The 21,726-nt window shown below is 41.4% G+C and overlaps 1 protein-coding gene across 1 annotated transcript; it reads right to left on the bottom strand.

Moving 5' to 3' along the window:
• Positions 1–41: 41 nt before the first annotated feature.
• On the bottom strand, positions 42–21,099 carry si:ch73-49p17.1 (protein LBH). The gene is made up of 4 exons (XM_038304697.1): positions 20,942–21,099; positions 4,234–4,309; positions 2,482–2,656; positions 42–803 (listed from the first exon to the last, which is right to left on the bottom strand). The coding sequence occupies exons 2-4, from the start codon at positions 4,306–4,308 to the stop codon at positions 736–738; spliced, it is 318 nt and encodes a 105-aa protein (XP_038160625.1). The 5' UTR covers position 4,309; positions 20,942–21,099; the 3' UTR covers positions 42–735.
• Between the last annotated feature and the right edge of the window lie 627 nt (positions 21,100–21,726).

Here is a 21,726-nt window from a genome sequence, read left to right as displayed (position 1 = left end):
AACAACACACTCACCTTAACAACCAAGGAAGGAAGACAGTATTTTCTTAGATCATTTATTATACAATAGTAAAACATCGAATAAAAGATACATATTAAATATTATAGCCTATTTTCAAGATGAAGAGTGAGACTAAGATCACATTTACCACAGCAGTCAGGATCTAACAATGATTCATCTTCATCTAAAGTGTGTAAAAGTGTGCACAAAATACTTAAGCTACAATTAATAATAAGATGGCACTCACAGCTAAATACTAAATTAAGTATTTAGAGATATCTGTCCACACATATGTGCTGATGGTCATGTGCATGAGGCACATTGAGAACTTGGAGCCAGAGGGGAGTCTCATGAAAACAACATTTCTGGTATCAAAATATAGATTACTGCAAAGGGTTATTGCATTATTTCTGTCATTATTTGGAAGCAGCCAACTGTTCTGTTTGAGAGATTTCAGTCAGAGAACAAATTGGTGGAAAGTAGCTGGATGTATTGTTGAATCCCCTTTTTGACCTCAGGGTATCAGAAATAAAAAAAAAACCTTCAAATGTAAAGAAGAACGAAAACATGACTCATCTCTGGCTCCAAGTCCATTAAGCCGGGGTTTAAAATTATGCTTGTCAGTCCCTCCTCACTTTAGCTCACTATTCATTTCTGACCTCAGAATCTGCTCCTTTATCTTGTTCTTATGTGCTCTGGCCAGACTTACAGTAACAGTGTATTTCATATGTTTGTTCAGTTTGAGCCCTGCATCTCCACTCCTTTGGCCTCTTCACTATCTCCAACAGTTGACTTCTCCTCACCTGTAAACATACAGAAAGTGGATTGTGTTTCATATGGGACAGTGCATCCTCCTTTCACATGGAAACTGTAGCATTCCTTTATTGAATGCCTGTAAATTGAGTTCATTTTACATGCTGTTGTGTAAATGGAACAACAGGTAGAATTTATTGAAAATTAACAAGACACATTGTCAGACAGCCTGCCACTGATTTTCATGACCTGGCATGGTGCTAGAATGGGGGCCAGAAAACCTGCCATTGATTTTCGTTACTTGCCACGGCAATGGAGCAGATGCCAGATAGCCTGCCACTCATTTTCCTGACCTCCCTCACCACCGAAACGGATACCAGGCAACCTGCCACTGATTTCCATAACCTGCCATGATACTGGAGCGGTGGCAGGATCACCTGCCTGGGCCTGAAAAACTATTACAACCATTACTGTAATTACCTACTGCATTTATAAGGATCTAGTAGGTAACCCATCCCCTTGGGGAGTATTAGGCTTCCGTTCATAAAGCAAAGGGTATGTACTGGGCACCTACATAGTATTTACAGGGCAGATTTTTTTACATTTAGGTAAGTTAGAGCTTGATTTTACAAATGGTATTAAAGTCTGTCTAAACTGAGTGACTCGGGAGGCAGGTCTTAGTCAAGGCAATGGCCACACTGTCAGAGGTCCAGAGAGGAGAACCTACAGAAGGCCAACCATCTTTGTAACGATCAACAACTTCAAGGACTCTCAGACCATGAGGAAGAACATTCTCTGGTTTGTTGTGACAAAATTTGCACTCTTAGGTGGTATTGTCAGGTGCCATGTTTGAAATAAACCAGGCACCACTCATCACCAGTCCAATGCCATTCCTACAGTAAAGCACGCATTGGCAGCATCATTCTATGATGTTGATTTTTAGCCACAGGAACTGGCAGACTGGTCAGGATAGAGGAAAGGATCATTTAAAAAATGAACAGAGACATCCTGAGCGGAAATTTGCTCTAGAACGTTTTTGTCAGACACAACCCATAGCAAAAAGCCTGGATCTCAATAGACTGGATCAGAACCACTACAGTATGTGAATGTTCTGAGGTGGCCTAGCCAGTTTCCAAATAAAAATCTGATTGAACACCTGGAGAGATAAGAAAATTATTCTAAACACATATCTTCCATTGGTCCAGACCTAGCTTGAGATGTTATGCAAAGAAGAATGAGCCAAGCTGCCTCCAGATCAGTGTCCAGAGCTTTACTCACTGTATTCAGAAATACTGGAGACTGTCAATTCTGCAAAAGGTGGCTCAACAAGGCATTTACCCCAAGCTGTTAATAATTACCTGAATAGGGTTTCTTATTATCAGTTCTTTTTTTTTTATCTAAAAAAAATTGCACTGGAATGCTGTACGTAGAATTCTGATAAAAGAGATTTAATTTGGAATAAGGCTGTTCAATATAAAAATTTTGAAAAACTTAGACTCTGTGAATACTTTCAAAATCCACTGTGGTCCAAAAAGCTTAAAGCTGCAAATATAAAATACCCAAAACTTAATTTGTTTCCAGAAATATTTCACATAATCTTGTAGAATTTTTTTCCGTGAGTACTTTTAAATCCAGAGGCCAGAAAAAGACAAATTTCCTGATATATTTGTGATACTATAATTTAAAAATACCCGGTGGCAACAAGATCAGGTTATTATCGCTCCTTACCTACAGTTTGATCATCTGCTCTCCGTCTTTCACTTTGTGGGTCTGAGGAGCCGGGATCATCTGGCGGCCAGCGGAGCTCTCCGCTCTCCACTTCGGTCGCATCCGTTGGCTCCACCACAATGGAGGGAAGCCTCTTGGACAGCTTTGGATACCTCTCATGTGTATCCGGGAAAATCTTTTTAAAACTGATGTAAGGCTTGCAACAGTCTTCCAAACAATAAAAAAAAAAGCTTTTGTTTAAAAACAGCATTGCAGCACACACTTGGAGCACTAAGGGGGACATAGAAAGGAAAGAATATTTCTAAAACTGATTACCTCAATTTTAAAGTATCTAATTAGAGTTCATTTTGAGATTGTGAGGAATAGAGACCAAGTCTAACTAGTAACCAGATTTAAAAAGTTTCTATTTTTGTTAAAATATTATCTAGCTAAATAGGGCAGATTGCAGCTATAAAGCGACTATAAGAAATGAAGATATCAATGTATTAAATCTGCAAAGAATTCCTTCGCTGAATATTGTTTTGTATATTCCAAAGCATTCTGTGCACGTCATGTATGATGGTTGATCTATGTAGGGTGTAATCAAGTCTGACATGTTGTGGGCAGTGGCTGAATAACAAGACACGACTCTCCCAGCTCCACTGTCAGACCCGTGGAAAAAAAAAATCAGATGGAACCAGGGGGAACCTCCCCAACCAAAAACTTGTGATTAGTATCAGATTTGCTGTTTTGGAAGCCATGGCTACATGCTTTGGTCTGTACCTCTGGCTGCATGTTCAGGGCTGAATGTTTTACTCCTGCCATAATTGCAAATCTTTTTTAGGGTTAAACAGTGTCTCCTACTATTCTTGTATGCAGCCCTATATTGTGAGTGATGTCTGTTTAACTGAGCAGAATGCAAACAAAGTAAAAATAGCTCTTTCAAGGGATGCTTTCAGTTTCTGTCATCAGTGACCACAGTTATGGTGTTTTTCACAACACCATAACTTTCACAATTTGAAAAATGCATGCGGATGTACAGTAGGCAAGGCAGGTATGTCAAATAATCGTTTTTGGGTGTTTTTCCACGCTGAAACCTTGTGGTTCACATGTTGAGCTATGTTGTATGTACAGTACAGTAAGTACTTACTCACTGTATTATACAGTAGCATTGCTCCATGAAGTATTGAACATGTCTTCTAATTATCAAAAATTGCTTTTTTTTTATCACTGAACAAAAAAATTTTTATAAAAATCATATAAACGTTTTTCTAAGTGTTAAAATATTTAAGTGGTTACAAAATTAATACATTCTTTTTACATTTTTGTTATAGAAGAACATTCTATTTCAATTTTTCAAAATTTATACGTTTTTAAAAGACACTTTGATTTTAATGCAATGATCTAAAAAGATAAAAATGAAAGGCTCAATATTAAACCAAGGTAGTAATGAAAAAAGATATTTTGTATTAACTAATTCTTTACAAATCTAATTTCAAATCCAAAAGATGGCTATCATCAATATGATAAAATATCCAAATATTTTAGTTTTAAATTATCCTGATTTGGATAAAGGGTTCTTTGTGTATATTGAAAACACAGACTATAACAAGGGAACTGAGTATTCCAAATATAGATGAAAAAAACACACTATTGTATAGGTTTATTTCAAAGATTAATAACTTTATTAATATTATTATTATACATCTTCTTCATGGGATCTATCCCTAGTTAATAATTACCACAAGCTAATAAACACACAGAGAAGGATACTGGGTCTTGATCTTCTGCTCCTCCTCCACTAAAGTCCTCCGTCTCAGGCTCCAAAGAGTTCATAACATCAGCCATCCTAACAGAAAAAACACATTAATTAATCCTCAACACACAGCATCCATGTTCTTGGCTTTCATTTTCTTTTTTTTTAAGTGTCTAAGCTACCTAACGTGATGAGATGAATCTTGAAGACGTTCTTTTTTGACCTGTTTTCATTTAAAGTTTGTCATTATTCTTTGATACTTTTCATTTTATTCACCGCTATTCCTCAGGGTCTTTTTGACATCAGTGTTCACAATTTGTGAATCACAAACCTACTCAGTAAGGTCTCAAATAATTGCTAGCTTGCATTGATTGGCCAACAACAATGGCCAATTATTATCAACAATCCCACACACTACAGAAACAACAGGAGGTGGTCAATCACCGACAATCACTGTGGAGTAACAACATCTAACTCCCAGCTTGATATGCCATTGAGCTGAAGTCATTAACTGTCTTACAGGCTTTTTTAAGTGTTTTGCTGCTTAAACATGCCAAAAGAAGTCCTTTATGTTTAAATAAATGACTACAAACGCCAGAAGGTCTAAAAGGCATAAGTTCAAAAAGTATCCCAATTCAAGCTTTAATCGCAGGTCTGATTTAAATCTAAATCTTTCAAATGAAAAACGTTGTGTCTTTGCCCCGTTACTCCCACTAGGAGCTTTAAAAATCTAAGAGGAAAATCTGCCATGTAGAAAACAATAACTGTGCTGTTTGCAGTCCAGACCAATCACACATTAAAATATTGTAGAAAGAAGACAACAGTTGCTGACCCAATAATCAGCTATTCATTTATTTAGAGCAGGAGTGAAAAAAAGTTTTGGTTGTAAAAGTACCGAAGTTGGTTTTCACAGTTCAAAGGTAGATCTTAAACAAAGCAAATGTTGCAACACATTGGAAACACATCCCAGTCCTTCAAAAACAAACTAAAAAAGGAGTGAATTAAGGATGACAGATTAAACTTTGAACATCCAATTAAACACAACAGAAGGCATTAGATGTACTGACATTTAATACTTGAGGAATACAGATTTCAGGTAGCTGACATTCAAAAACATTAAAAAGCCTGACTGTCGTTTATCATTTGTTCCTGGTAATTTTTCATATTTCCACAGTGAATTCAGCCCAGAAAGGCCAGCAGCACCTATCTTTACCTGACTGACTGGTTGCTGGCTCTAACCGAGGGGGGAATACTGTATATCTTCAACATTTTTGAAGCAAATCATTCTTTCTTACATAGAAAATGTGCTGCCAACTAGGACTGCAAGATATTAGAAAAACAATATGATGAATGTTGTATAACAATATGTTAGGAGAGGGCAACAAATAATTAAAAAGTGTTTCTACTTTGTCTTGGTAACAAACAGGAGCATAAGATAAACAACTGATCTGCTTTAAGAAATAAACAAATTACTGAGGACTTTTGTAGTGCAGAGAAAGACATTCTTAAATCATTGTCTAACATTTACTGCGTTCCAAGCAGTTCTTGGTGATATCGCTAATGCACACAATGTTATCATAATTATGATAAACGTCATATAATTTGCAGCAGAGTAGTTTAAGTGCAAAAGGGGATTGGGATTTAAAAAATAGGCTGTAGAAATAACAGGTAAATTGTAAAAACATAGACAGGTAGTGTCTGGATACAGCGGCACTGGTTCTAATGTAATTAACATAAGCTACTGATATAATAAAGTCATTTGTGTGTAATTTTGTTTTATCAATTTTTTAGGAAATTGTTTTTCTGGTTACCTTGGGGGGAAGGGAGGTGATTCAAACTGCAGAGGAACTTGCAAACTATTTCATATATTAGAACAAAAAAAAAAAAAACAATAGGAAAGAAAACAATAAGCTGAATTCAGATTTTATTTTCTATTCTGTGTTGTTAAAACGTTGCCTGTTTGTATCAAAGATTATTGCTAAAGCTATGCAAGCAAATCTTTGTAAAAATAAAGCTCATCAATTAGATTAAGCTTATATTTTTTACTTCTCCACCCATGGGTTAAAAAAAAGACATTATGAGCTAAAATAATTAATTTTAAAACACAGAAAGTAGCAATGTCATGATAAATGTGGTGACATAAACAAAGTGGAAAGAGATAGTAGGGCTACTATGGCTGTAACATTACTGTTAATATTCATGTTTAAAATAAAATCTGTCAAAGAAATCAATTCAAAAAGTTTGGAAGTTTGGTGAGGGTTTTTTTCCCACAAATTTAATTTAATCCTGAAAAGATTTAACATTTAATTTCCTGTTAAAGTGACAGTGTATCTCATACTAATGGTACTGCACATCGCAGCAACGTCAACTACTCCCCTCACTGCTTCTCCCCTCTAACAATACGGACCATTTTGTACCATGCCATCATGGTACAAAATGGCTTCCCCAATGTCCGCATCACCTACCTTGTAAAGTGATGACAAGGTTTGCTCACATAAATCATTTTATCAATAGTATTTGTATAGGAAATAGATTTTATATAGGCCTAAATAGCGAATACTTTAGGTATTTGTAGCACATTGTGGTCATGTTTTATGAGTGCTTGATAGTGAGGTTGTGTTGGTGTGGAAGCATATATTCCCTTTTTAAAGAGTCCAAGTGTTGACTGTGGCACAGGGGTTATTAGACAAGGAAGAGGGAGAGGAAGGGAGCATGCAGCCAGGGCCAGGAGAGGAAGAGGAGGTGAGGAGGTAAGTAACCGTGGAAAATAATTTTGGTCTGTGTGATATAAAAAAATACGAATTCAAGATGTTTATGTAAGGCTTTTTACTGTTCACTGTGCAATTTTAGATTGCTATTCATAATTTTGTCCAGTTTGTGTTTATCTCTTAATAAACAGGCAAGTTTGTTGTTACCAAGCATTGTGTTTTATTCAATCTCACCTAATTTAGCTGGCTAGATGTTATCAAGAGTACTAAAACTCTTTTCAACATGAGTCTTACAACTAAGGCTAAATACTTTAAAGGAAAATTCCGGTTTTTAACACTTTTAGCCCATTTTCTGTAGTGTCCAGGATGAAATCGAATGATCGACACCAAAATTTTGACAATTGGTCCTGTCTCTGCTATTTGGCTCATGCAGAATCCCCCCCCTGGCTGCTTCAGAATGGCTTCCATAGTGCATGTCCGATAATGTCCTTAAAACAACCTTAAACGTTCTTTTTTTTTTATATGCTACTCACCGAGTCGTCAGCGCTGTTCAATGACGTTCCAAAAAAAGTTTCGTGAATAAAAACCGTTCCTGTCTTGTTTTATTTAGCATTTTGTAAATCCCAGAACTATTTTTTCCGATACATCACAACCGCTTACAAACTTCCGCTTCCCGTTCGAATCTGAAGCGTTGCACACTCCAGACCACTAGTTGGCGACAATGTCTCTATATACTACTCCTCAGTATATTCCGGTTCAAAACGGTATCCTCTACCGTCAAACTCAAAGTCCAAGATGTCCTCCTCAAGAATCCACCTTTCGTATTCCATTTTCAGAGTTTTTTAAAGTGTTTAACAGAGACGTTAGCACCTCGACGTCGGAGTACACAGAGTGAAGCGAAAAGACTACAACTAAGCGTAGTCTTTTCCCCATTTCCATTTCCGGTGGCGGAGGGATATTGACTATTCCAACAGAACTCAATGGGATTTACAAAATGGTAAATAAAACACTACAGGAACGTTTTTTCTTTACGAAACTTTTTTTGGAACGTCATTGAACAGCGCTGACGACCTGGTGAGTAGCATATTTTAAAAAAAGAACTTTAAGGTTGTTTTAAGGACATTATCGGACATGCACTATGGAAGCCATTCTGAAGCAGCCAGGGGGGGATTCTGCATGAGCCAAATAGCAGAGACAGGACCAATTGTCAAAATTTTGGTGTTGATCATTCGATTTCATCCTGGACACTACAGAAAATGGGCTAAAAGTGTTAAAAACCGGAATTTTCCTTTAACTTAAACTTAAATACATGCTCGGATAGGCTGGTATCGGCCAGTATCGGTATCGGATCGGAAGTCCAAAAACAATATCGGTATCGGATCGGAAGTGCAAAAACCTGGATCGGGACATCTCTAATCTCAATAGATATAAATGCTGGAGAGTAACAGCATTCTTCAGCCTGTTGCTGCCATTTAATCTTTACTACTATATCAGTTCAAACCTCTATAGTTGCCACAGTCACATTTGGGCATAATGGTGATCTCTATAGTCACTAGTCTGTCAGCTATGCTCTTCAGTAATTCAAAGGTGTCTGCCTCCATAAATAACTATATAACTATAAAAAGCAATTTTTAAGCCCACATAAAAATAAGGATTAAGCCTTTCAGTTCATAGATGATAATTGATAACATGCTTATGTATAACATATTACATTACTGTCATTTAAACCCTGTAATCATTACACACTGAGCTGAAAAATGCAAAGTTTTTCATGTAACTGGTTAGTAAAATATATTGTTTCTTTTGCCGTATTTGTAAATAACAATAAGATAATCACATTTTTTTAAACACACAGCTAGAGAAAACCTAAAAGGTCAGAAGTAGTCCTAGACCTGGTTTGTTAGAAAATATCCTACAGTATTCCACTGAATCCAGCCTTCTATGTTCTAAACTGCCATTACTCAGTCATCTCTGAGAGACTACAGAGATCGTCAGAGCTGAACGCCCCCTCATCCATGGTTTTATAGAGATCCAGGGTGAGGAAAACGACAACTAACATCCTTGTTGGCTCCACATATCCTAGTTAAAGACTGTCATACTCTTACCTGGAGATTACCAAAGCAACCCAATACATAAGTTATTTTTTTTCTCTCCATTCAGTTTATTTACATAGCACCAGTTCACAACAAATGTCATCTGAAGGCTCTTTCCAAAGACAATTACTTCAAATCAACCAGTCAGGTTGTATAAACGTTTTATGTCTAAAAAAACAGCTGATTGCATACAGTCCTTGACTTAGCAGGGTTCACTTCTCCTAGACAAGCTTGTAGCCACAGTAGACACCTGCTTGCATCATGGACTCTAATGCAATCCCTCACACCAACCATGCATGCAACAACAGTGGAGAGGAAAAACGTTGTTTTAACAGAGATAATCCTCCAGCAGAACTAGGCTCAGTGTCAGCAGCCTTCTGCCTAGGCTGACTGGGGGTTTAAGAAGAGAGAAGCAGACAGACAAAATGAACAGATCATATCTGCAGAGCAGCTCTGAGACAGTTTTTTTGTCAAAAAGGATAAAAGAGGGCACGTACAGTTAGAAATAGTTGAGCTCATAACTTTGATAAACAGGACTAAAAACTAAAACTAAAAACAGGACTAAAAACTAAAAACAGGACTGAAAACTGAAAAATAGGCCCAACTTCCCAACTCCATGCAACGGTGTTCGGTTTTAAAAAAAAAAGTAGAAACACCTGGTTTTGCATCATACTGTTTGATGAGCATTGCTATTAAACTGATATTAAAACACTTATCATCCTTTAAGAGTCAGCAGATGATAGCAGCATGACCTTTCATGTGACAAGTTATCAGATATCCCACTTTGTGACAATCAGACACGCAGTTGCTGTTGCCATAGGGACAAGGGATTGAGATTTAATGGTTCTGAATGTTTGAGTAGCGCACTTTGCTAGAAATGAGGCTGAGGACTGATTTGGAGGTATTCATGTGTGCTGTTACACCGCAATTACCACTGCCAGGATGGGGCCATGTTGTTGTGAGACTTCTTTGTGAAACCTGGAATTGCCTCTGCCCTTCATCATCATCATCATCCCTCAGCAACGAGACAATGCAGCTTTTATTCCTCATCAGAGGCTGGCATTGTTCTGTCAGAATGGAATCGGTACAGTCACTCCGGTCACTTTCTGGTCTGCTGCTCAGCAGGTAGAAAACAGAGAGGCTTGTGGAGTTCTGGATGGGATTTAAGTCAGATTGTGTTTCTGCAAAGTGCTTTAGCTCTGCGTTGATTAGAGTCAAAACAGAATAGAGAATTTAAATGTTGAGGCCAAAGATGACAATGCAAACGTCTTTAATAGTTTGTACTTAAAGGAAGCCTCAGAAAAGCGATGAAATGTGAAAACACTTTCTTTTCCCCTTTTCAAAAGGGTCACATTTAGCAGAAAGTGTTTTAAGTGCTGAATATAACTTTACATAAATCAGTGCACTTGATGCACCAACTATTTGAGCTACAGTATAAAACAGCTTTATTGAAGTCTTCAGTATTTTTGCTTTGAGTATAATAGAACTAAAGCTATCAGGGTAACAAGATGAACTCACAAAATCTTCAAAAGCTTTAAATAAAAGAAGCTAAGGGTTATTTAGCCTAAGATACATTATATGAAGCAGCTGCATCACCTGTGATATTACATAATTCCTAGAATAGTCTGAAAAGAAACATGATAAAATAAAAAAGAAACAGTTCTCCTCTTTCAAAATTCAGCTCTAAACTGACTTTCTGAGGCAGATTGGTCCTTTTCCTACCTAAACATGTCAGAAACAGAACAGCCTAAAGCACCAAATGGTAAAGAAAACCCCACAATAACCAACATCTAGCTCTTTGTTGTAGCAAAATAAACAAACAAAATACCTTGCAGAATATATAGTTCAACATTATAAGTATCTCAATTCACCTCAGTCTTAACCTCTTAATATATACCTCATTTTGGGTAATCCTCGCCTATTTTGCATACCCAAATGGAAAAGCAAATAACTTAGGAGCTGTAAGTCCAAATTACATGTGCAATACATTATTTATAAGCTAACACTCTCTAGTTTCCTAGTTCAAACATGTCTCAAAGTTGGGGGGGTTTATTCTCTGAAATGATAAGTCTTTTTTGAACGGCAGTAATAAAGATATTCTTGAGAAAATGCAGGTTTCATTGTATTATATTTGTTCTACATCATGTCAACCACACATGCAGACAATTTCAGACCTCTAGCTATAACAGTTCAGGAGCTTTGGGGTATGGTACTTTTTGTCTCAGCTTGGAGCTGCGTGCAATGGCTCCACCTGCTGGTGAACATTTTACCGGCGGAATTTTATGCATTCTGAATTATTACCCCCACTTAAGGTCCACTAGGTCGCCGGCGATCCAGTGGGTTTTAAGAGGTTAAGGTGCGTTTAGACCGAATAGGATTTTCAAGCCCTGAGCGAATGATTTACATGTTTTTCCAGCGTAGATTGCTGCTCAGCATCACAGCAAGGTGAAAGCAGATGGCACGTTTTTTGGTTATTCTGAGTCTTTACGTTCCTCTACTAAAGATGAATTTTGGAACACAGGAATTTTTGCAGATCCTTGCTAGCTGATTGGGGGAATCAACACCTAGTTCCCGGCTATCAAAGTTTTGTTGGGATCCTCAGGCTTGCCAACCAGAGGGGGCCGAGGATCCTCTTCTGCTCTCTTTGTTTTTCCCTTAGGTTTGGAGTTACTGTGGGGATCTGGAGATTACCCTCTGTCTCCAGCAGGATGCGCTGTGGGTCTTCTGGAGCTGGAACTTTCCTGCACACCTGTTCCTAATCCTCTCATTAGAAGACCTCTCCTTTATAAGCTCCTGCCTGACCTTGATCCCACGCCGCAGTGTTGATCTTAGTTGGTTAGCTTACTGAACCTTCTGCTATAGACTGAGTCTTGGTTGTTCCTAGGTTGAGACCAGATTCTAATCTCTCCTTTTCTGTGCCTCTCAGGAATCCTGTCTCCTCGTGAAAGCTCTGGATGAGCTTAACCTCCTGTCTCCTTGTGAAGCTCCTGTCTCTTCGTGAAAGCTCTGGATGAGCTTAACCTCCTGTCTCCTTGTGAAGCTCTGGGAGAGCACCCTCACTGGAACCCTGTCTCTGGTCTGCAGCTCTGGGAGAGCTGTGTCACAGGAAACCAGTCTCAAGTCAGAAGCTCTTGGAAAGCCCAACCTGCTAACCCGCCCTGTTGAGCCAACCCGAGGATCCCTACGTGGTTTGAACTTGAAGACTTCTTTGAGGAGTTTCCCTAGAGGTTCCCATGTGGACTATCCCCTGTTGTTCTCTGTTATCCAGCCATCCCCCGCTCCCTGCACAGACTCCAGTGAACCAGCCCCAGACCCATTTCAGTCCCAGGGTTAAACTTTGTGATTTTGGACTTTATTAAACATTTTCAACTTTTCCCCTGCCTCCTCCGTGTGTGTTCTGCATCTTGGGCTTGCCTCCGTTAACCCATCATGACAGAACACTGCGGCCACACAAAGCCCAGCAGATCACCTCCGTCGTAGAACTGAGAAACTGGACGTTCTGACTCCTGATCACACACAGTCCCTCCGTGAGTTAAAATCCGAGTTTTACTTTAAGAAAACACACGTTTCAAGATCCCACAGGCTTCGTGGGAATCACAAGATGGCGCCAGTTCAACTTCCGGTTCCGGTTTCGTCACTTCCGGAATTCCGCACGTCACCCCCGAGTCAAGATGATAACCCTCCTTTCTATTCTGAGCTCAGTCCGTCGTTTTCGTCACCTGGTCCTTCACTTCCTGAGAGATTTTCTGGCAACCCACGTAAGCTAAGGGGATTTCTATTTCAGTGTCGGTTATTTTTCAGTTTTCATTCTACTAGCTTTCTTAATGATAAGGATAAGATTGCTTTTGTAGATTCTTTTCTGTCTGATGAGGCCCTTGAATGGGCAGAGACAAAATTTCCGCTCAAAACCAGAAAGAACCACACATATGAGAGATTCATCCGAGAATTAGAAAGAACCTTTAGCCAGTCCTCTAGTTTCTCCGTTTCCGGTTACCTTCTGAATTTTAAACAGGGTATTAGGTCCGTAGCTGAATGTTCTTCCGAGTTCCTGGGTAGAGCAGCCGTTTCTGGTTGGAACGAGTCTGCACTCAAGTCCGCTTTCCTCTTAGGTCTTAATGAATCTGTCAGAACCGAGCTTTCCTTTTACGTCGAGCCACCTAGCCTCGATGACCTCATTGAACTAGCCATAGGATTAGATCTAGCATCTCAAACCAGTTTCAACTCCTCTCCGCGCCGGTTTAGCCTTAGTTCCCATGTTCTTGACCACCATTTAAGTTCATCCGTTAAAAACCTCAAAATTAGTCCACCAGTTTCACGTCCATCAGTCAGAGTTCCACGCCAGCCAGAGTCTGATCCTGAACTAGTAATTAACCCGGATAGTTTTAAACCTGACCCCGTGCCTGATCCCTTAGCTTCTGATCATGTTATTCATTCTGGTACCCTCACGTTTCAACCGGTTTATTTATCGCCAGATCCAATCACTTGTAAGTTTAACTTCTAAGACCCCCCGATGTAAGAGACGGCGTCGCCGTAAGCACGCTCTGAGCCGGCTAGAGACCCCTGAGTTAGCCCTGTGCCGTCCAGTGACCCCTGAGTTAGCCCTGTGCCGTCCAGTGACCCCAGAGTTAGCCATGTGCCGTCCAGAGACCCCTGAGTTAGCCATGTGCCGTCCAGAGACCCCTGAGTTAGCCCTGTGTCGTCCAGAGACCTCTGAGTTAGCCCTGTGCCGTCCAGAGACCCCTGAGCCTACACTGTGCCGTCCAGAGACCCTTGAGCATACATTTAAGAGAACTTCAGAATTTTGTGTTGGTGAAAGTGTGCCTCCAAGAGTCCCTCAGCGAAGGCCTCTAATCACCAGGGACCCTCCACCGACGCCCCAAGCCACCTCAGACACTGAACTTTAGCCTCCGTGGGTGATCCCTTCGTGTCCAGAGGTGGAACCACAGTCGGTGGTCCCACCTGCTCCTGAGGCTGTACCGCAATCAGTGGTCCCTTCTGCTCCTGAGGGTGAACCACAGTCGGTGGTGTCACCTGCTCCTGAGGCGGATCCACAGTCGGTGGGTTCGCATGTTCCTGAGGCGGATCCACAGTCGGTGGGATCCCCTGTTCCTGATCGGGAGCCGCAGTCGGCGGGCTCCCCTGTTCCTGATCGGGAGCCGCAGTCGGCGGGCTCCCCTGTTCCTGATCGGGAGCCGCAATCGGCGGGCTCCCCTGCTCCTGAACCGCAGTCGGCGGCCTCTTCTGAGCCTCCTCTAGAGCCGCAGTCGGCGGCCTCTTCTGAGCCTCCTCTAGAGCCGCAGTCGGCGGCCTCTTCAGAGCCTCCTCCAGAGCCGCACTCGATGGTCTTCCCAGAGCTTCCTCCAGAGCCGCACTCGATGGTCTCCCCAGAGCCTCCTTCCGAGCCGCAGTCGGCGTTCTGCTCAGAGCCTCCTCCTGAGCCGCAGTCGGCGGCTGTTTCTGAGACTGTTCCTGAGCTGCCGAGGAGGGGACGGGGTAACCCCGTGGGGGTACCTGCTGAAGCTTGGGCGTCATCCTCCTGATAAGCAGCTTCGCCTCCGGCCCCGCGGCAGACCTCCAGAGCGTCAGCTTCGCCTCTGGCCCCGCGGTAGACCTCCAGAGCGTCAGCTTCGCCTCCGGCCCCGCGGCAGACCCCCGGATCATCATCTTCACCGTCGACCCCGTGGCAGACCCCAAGAGTGTCAGCGTCGCCTTCGACCCCGCTGCCAGCCTCCTGAACCTCAACCTTGTCTCCGGCTCGGCGGTGGTCCCCCTAAGACGCTGCTCCATCTTCATCACAACGGTCGACCTCCTGAGCAGCAACTACGCCTCCGCCGTCGGCCCCACGGCAGGTCACCTGAGACTGTGTCCTGCAGCCGGCCCCACGGCTGGCCACCTGAGACTGTGTCCTGCAGCCGGCCCCACGGCAGGCCACCTGAGACTGTGTCCTGCTGCCGGTACTTTGGCCGGCCACCTGAGACTGTGTCCTGCTGCCGGCCCCACGGCAGCCCACCTGGGACTGTGTACTGCTGCCGGTCCCTTGGCCGGTCACCTGAGAATCTGTCCCGCTGCCGGTCCCTCGGCCGGTCACCTGAGAATCTGTCCCGCTGCCGGTCCTTCGGCCGGCCACCAGAGACTGTGCCCAAGAAAGTTTTTGGGTTTTCCTTTGCTGTCGTCCACCATAAGTGGATCGTTTTTTGTTCTGGACTCTGTTTTTGTTTTTTGCCCTCCTGGCCTGTTTCACCCTTCGCCCACCCTGGGTGGGTTGTTTTTTGTTTGTTGGACCTTTTTTTCTGTTGGTTCTGGCCCTCCTCGCCCTAGTGCCCCCTCCGCCCACCCTGGGTGGGTTGTTTTTGTTTTCTGGACTCTATTTTCTGTTGTCTCTGGCCCTCCTCACCCTAGTGCCCCCTCCGCCCACCCTGAGTGGGTTGTTTTTTGTTGTTTTTTGGACTTTTTTTTTCAGGGGGCGTCTGGAATCCGCCCTTGAGGGGGGGGCTCTGTTGGGATCCTCAGGCTTGCCCACCAGAGGGTGCCGAGGATCCTTTTCTGCTCTCTTTGTTTTTCCCTTAGGGTTGGAGTTACTGTGGGGATCTGGAGATTACCCTCTGTCTCCAGCAGGATGCGCTGTGGGTCTTCTGGAGCTGGAACCTTCCTGCAAACCTGTTCCTAATCCTCTTATCAGAAGACCTCTCCTTTATAAGCTCCTGCCTGTCCTTGATCCGACGCCGCAGTGTTGATCTTAGTTGGTTAGCTTCCTGAACCTTCTGCTATAGAGTCTTGGTTGTTCCTAGGTCGAGACCAGGTTCTAATATCTTCTTTATCTCTGCCTCACAGGAATCCTGTCACTCGTGGAAGCTCTGGATGAGCTTAACCTCCTGTATCTTCGTGAAAGCTCTGGATGAGCTTAGCCTCCTGTCTCCTTGTGAAGCTCCCTCATTGGAACCGTCTCTGGTCTGCAGCTCTGGGAGAGCTGCGTCATAGGAAACCAGTCTCAAGCCAGAAGCTCTTGGAAAGCCCAACCTGCAATCTGCCCTGGTGAGCCAACCCGCAGATCCCTACGTGGAAGAAACCTGAGGACTTCTTTGAGGAGTTCCCCAGAGGTTACCATGTGGATTATCCCCTGTTGTTCTCTGTTATCCAGCCATCCCCCGCTCCCTGCACAGACTCCAGTGAACCAGCCCCAGACCCATTTCAGTTCCAGGGTTAAACTTTGTGATTTTGGACTTTATTAAACATTTTCAACTTTTCCCCTGCCTCCTCCGTGTGTGTTCTGCATCTTGGGCTTGCCTCCGTTAACCCATCATGACAAGTTTGGTTTAAGTTAATCGTGGCAACAAATAGCAGCAAAGAAACCAGAACAAGTAAGTACATTTTTACGCTATTTCTGTAGATATTTCAAAGTAGAAATTGTGGGTTTTGACAAAACCGTAATACTCCTACGTGTTTGGCCAAACCGTTTTGGGTTGTAATCGAACGATTTGAGCTGGAGTTGTACAAGATGGATTTTATTGTGTTTGTAAAATCACACATACCGCAAAAATTCAGGCCGAAGGCAAAGTTATTTCATTGTCATATTCATAGAACCCTTTGAAAAATGAAGCACATAGGTTTACCATCAGATGTGTCAATCTCCAAAATGAGCTGAGCTCCTGAATAAGGATAGACCAGCATAAGAGCTATTTTTTTCAATTATTATTCTGGAAAGGTATCTGCCATTTCAGCAGACTAAACAAAGAAACAAAGATAACCCTGCTTGAACTGGACAGGATGAAGATAACTGCTTTGATATACTAATCAGCTATGCTTTATTGCATGAAACATTTTTTAATATTGGGATTTACAAGATTATTTAAAATAAAGAAATACACCATTTAGATTAGATCAAAATCTCCATGATTTCCATGCATCACACCTAATTCAACTTATTTAGAAAAAAACTAAACAAAATCGAGAACTATGTTGGTTCTGACTGTCAAAGACTGACCCTCACCGGGTTTTGGGATTTATTGCTTCCCATAATTGAGCTAAAGGCTCAGCAACTCATGTTGTTGCAGTTCTTCTGTTACATGATGAGAGAGCAGATGGATATTGTTAACATCCCTTCAAGTTTTGTGCGATATTTAAAGGAGTCATAACCAGGTCATTTACATGTAGAATCCTTAGCCATGGTTCATTTACTATCCTTTCCTGCTCTCTTACACAATGGATAAAAAGTCACACAAGCTGCCTGCAGGTGAGTCCCTCATTGTTGGAATTTCCTTATCTGGAAGAACAAAGACAGGAGTGGTGATAGCAAGGTGGACTAATCAGCTCCATTCCATGATTGATCTTAATATAGGAGAAGGACCTAAACAGAGCTATCTGGAAAGTGTGCTCATGTGGGTTTTTCTGGTTTATAACAAAGGTTTCAATCAAAATCCAGGTGATGGCCTCATTAAATGCAAACCACATACTTTGTGACTCAAAGATTTGATGCATATGAGATATTTTAAATGATTCCTCAGGGCAATATACAGCTCTTGACACTATTAGCGCTTCGAGCGGGGCTCCCCTGTTGAAATGCCTACTATTTAAGTTGGTAGATGACAGACCGTCATTGACCAGGTCATGTGACCTGGAAGAACGCATCGCTTTATTACCGCAGGCTCTTATATAGTCATGGAGCTAAAGATTTTGCTCTACTATTTTTCCCGCCAACTCGACTACTGGTCATGGTTAAGGCTAGGAAAAAGTTTAAACCTTCTGAGGGGGCTAAAAAAAGAAAATGTGAAAGGGAAAGTGCACGAGGAACAGCAAGAGTCGCTTACTGAAAGGAGTTTGTTCGTTGGCGCAGGCTGAAAAAAGAAGCAGGATGTAAAACCGATTCTCTTTTCTCAACTTTAGTATTAGACTGGTAAGTACAAACTTCGCTCTTGGTATATAGTCATATATCTTTGTTACCATTTTCAATGTTTAGAACAGGCATCCCCAAAGTCGGTCCTCGAGGGCCGCTGTCCTGCAGGTTTTAGAGGTTTCTCCGCTCCAGCACAGCTGATTCTGATGATTGCAGTATAGCAAAAGCCTGTTTGTCAACTATCAATGTGAATCAGCTGTGGACCGACTTTGGGGATGCCTGGTTTAGTAGAAGCCAAATAGGGGCAGTTACAGCTCAAGCGCCCCTAGTGGACAAAAGTTACACAGTGTGCCTTTAAGTACAGAGTTGCTACTGTCAGGAGTAGTGGATACTTGTTGAGATGATTTCTTGCAAAATTTAATGAACTAAGACGAGGAGACTCTGGAGGGAATAAGCCAGAGGAATGAAGAAATGAAGTAATGAAGAGAATTCAGAAATGAGGAACTGCACAGGAGGTGTATATATGGGAGACGGAAAAAAGAATGGGATAATCAGCTAATATGGAGCAGATGTGGATAAAAGCAACTAGAAGGGAGCAAGGAGAAAGGAGACCGGCACAAGGGGCCAACTAAAAAAAAAACAAAACCCTGCTTAATTATAACTATAAAAGCAACTAGAATGACAAGAAATGGAAATGAAACAAATAACCCAGAAAACACAAAATAACATAAATCAAAGTGTAGCTGAAAACTGAAAAAAAGGAAACTTGAAAATAATTTTTTTTTTTTTTGATGTTTTATGTTATAGGGAAATAAATAATTGAAGAAGAGGTGAGAACAATTATAGTTTCTGCTAACCTCTATACTTGATTTCTGAGAAACCCAACAAGATATGCGATCCTTGAAAAAATGGACAACCATTAAAGGACAAATCCACAATACTAATGGAGCTTTAATGGAAATGATTCTGGCTTCTCCCCTGGAGTGTGAAGCTGCTCAGCAGGGAGTGAGGGAACTCAAGCATTAGTATGGACTGGATCCATGCTGGAAGAACTATCAATAGGGCTTCTCCCCCTTGGTTTTCCTCTCCTCCTAAACTCCTCCTGATTAATATCCATGAGCTATAGCAGTGGGACAACACCTGTCAGTCACACCCTGCAGAGAGCAGGGGAAAGAAACACACAAACCTGCACACAGCTCTGTGTGTATGAAAGAGACGGAGAACTGAGGGAATATTATGAAAATATCTCCTCCATCTCATCTCTTACATCAATAGAACTCCACACTTAAAGCTTTGAAGAGACGGTCTCCTAATTGATATGGAGAGGTCATCCAAGCAGGTGATATCTTACCTTTCAATAGAAAATTGAAGTGATTCTGTCTCCGGATCTTTATTGTGAAGAATTTAAGATCAGTTCTGGTGCCCAAACAACTAGTCTGAATGTAATTCTATTTTAAATTCTCCTCCAAGCCAAAACCTGTTAAGTAAACTGTGGTTTATAAAACCTTATGATATTAATTTTTTAATGTAGATAGAAAGCAATGCACGTCAATTAATTCTGAGTGTGTGAGAAGAACAGAGTGAGCGACAAAAAAAATTTTTTTTACTGGAATTGATTATTTCTCACACTAACATGCATTTGAAAAAAAACATTATATATATATATATATATATATATATATATATATAAGAACAAGCTTTAAATTCAATTCAATTCAAACTAAGCACCGAGTTGACGTCAATTCAGGGATGTTGCCTTATTTGGTTCTGGCCTGTACTTTTATTACACCCTGAAGTTGATATATAGTAAATGCAGTGTTTCAAGCTGCACTCAGAAAGGGGAAATTTTTCACAGTCTTCCCAAGGATCCGAAGGCTCGACAGGCATGGATTATTTTTAACTGTCAGAAGATCCCTGCAAAGTTTGATGCTCAGCTGTTCATTTGCTCTAAGAATTTTACCCAAGACAGCTTTCAAAATCTTGGACAGTTCAAAGCAGGATTTGCTAAACTTTTTTTTACTGAAACGAGGGGCTGTTCCAACCATAAGGCCACCACAACCGCACGCTGAAGCTTGATAGCAATGCTAGCATATCTATGGTGACCAAATTTGGGCAGGTGGACCGGACATTCGAACCGAGCCGTGAACGGTAAGCTTCCCCCCGCCTGCCTTACCGTACTTCCCCCATGCCTGCCCGGTAAGCATGGGCCCACTGGTGTCCAGGCTACTGTCACCGGGTCGGGTTCGGTCGCTCCATCCCCAGCCCCGAACAGCCCCAGAGCTCACGGCTCGGCTCTGCTGCATTGTAGTCGACCAAAATCCCAGACGATTTTGAAATTCCCCCCGAACATTTTTTTAGGTATGAAAAGTAGGACATGTCCAGGAAAAAAAAGGGCGTCTGGTCACCAACAATTTCGATGTTTCAGTGAGTCAGTGCTTGTTGCTATGATGCATCTTTGCTCAGAGCTTCGATTCTTGTAAACCAACAAATCATTGCACAGGTCATCTAAATATTCATGAGAATTCTATAAAAGGAAGAAAACCTGTGGTTTCATTCTGGGGCTTTTCACCAGGCTTGCATTAGGGCTCATAGAACATCAAATATGCCATTTTCAGCCCAACACACCCTATTCAGAGAACTTAAGGACCAGAAAAATACCCTACAGTATATAATCATTCTATGACCCCTTTAAGGAGTAAAGAAAATGTATCTTTTCTAACAAATATGGTGTTTCTTCCCTTGCCCCTGAATGCCTCACTGCTGTCATCCACTTCAAGTTCAGTTTGATTTATCCTGCTTGTTGCCCCAATTCACACATCCCTTGATATTTCAGTGGCACAGAAGCTGCATATAACTTGGAAAATGTTACGTAAATGTCTAGACTGGGTTTTCAGCACAAGTTGAACTTCAGGCACAACAGGTAAGTGAGCTTCACTATGTTAAAAAAAAAGGGTCAGTACAAATCTCAAAGCTACAGCTTGTAAAATCAAAATTTTTCTTTTTTTATTTAAACTATATTAAAATGAACTTGAAGTGTTATAGTTATGAAGAAATTAAGAAATGTTTGGTTTGATGAGAGAAGAAAAGCTCCTACCTGTGTGCAGGCTGATAAGGTCTCAGAGCAGAAAGGTCTCAATCCTGCGCTGCTTCATCACACTGATCCTGCTGTCGATGATGCTGCAGCTGCTGCTGATGATGATGATGATGATGGTGATGATGATGATGATGATGTGGGCGACAGGCGGAGGAGCGCACAGGGTTCTCTGTGAAGTTGCCGCTAGTATTAAAGTGTATCAAGTCTGCGCAGTGGAGCGCGACTGGTGCTGCGTTCACTGGATCAGGAAAAGTAGGAATTTTGAATTTACAGGTGCTGGTCATAAAATTAGAATATCATGAAAAAGTAGATTGATTTCAGTAATTCCATTTAAAAAGTGAAACTTGTATATTATATTCATACATTACATACAAACTCATATATTTCAGATGTTTATTTTGTTTAATTTTGATGATTACAAATGACAACAAATGAAAATCTCAAATTCATCATATCAGAAAATTAGAATATTACTGAAGACCAATAAAAACAAAGGGTTTATAGAAATGTTGGCCAACTGAAAAGTATGAACATGAAAAGTATGAGCATGTACAGCACTCAGTATTTAGTTGGGCCTCCTTTGGCCTGTATTACTGCAGCAATGCGGCGTGGCATGGAGTCGATCAGTCTGTGGCACTACTCAGGTGTTATGATAGCCCAGGTTGTTCTAATAGTGGCTTTTAGCTCTTCTGAATTGTTGGGTCTGGTGTATTGCATCTTCTTCTTCACAATACCCCATAGATTTTCTATGGGGTTAAGGTCAGGAGAGTTTGCGGCCAATTAAG

Source organism: Cyprinodon tularosa, unplaced genomic scaffold (assembly GCF_016077235.1).
Source record: "Cyprinodon tularosa strain WSP-4 unplaced genomic scaffold, ASM1607723v1 ctg54, whole genome shotgun sequence".
Taxonomy (NCBI): Eukaryota; Metazoa; Chordata; class Actinopteri; order Cyprinodontiformes; family Cyprinodontidae; genus Cyprinodon; species Cyprinodon tularosa.
This window is presented reverse-complemented; position numbering and strand designations above follow the sequence as displayed.

What these genes read in the sequence shown, in the direction of transcription:
- si:ch73-49p17.1 (XM_038304697.1), bottom strand. Translation starts at nt 4,308, where the DNA reads ATGGCTGATGTTATGAACTCTTTGGAGCCTGAGACGGAGGACTTTAGT. An exon ending in GAGCAGAAGATCAAGACCCA is followed by an intron (nt 2,657 to 4,233) that starts GTATCCTTCTCT and finishes AGTTTTAAAAAG; the next exon opens with ATTTTCCCGGATACACATGA. An exon ending in AGCAGATGATCAAACTGTAG is followed by an intron (nt 804 to 2,481) that starts GTAAGGAGCGAT and finishes GTATGTTTACAG; the next exon opens with GTGAGGAGAAGTCAACTGTT.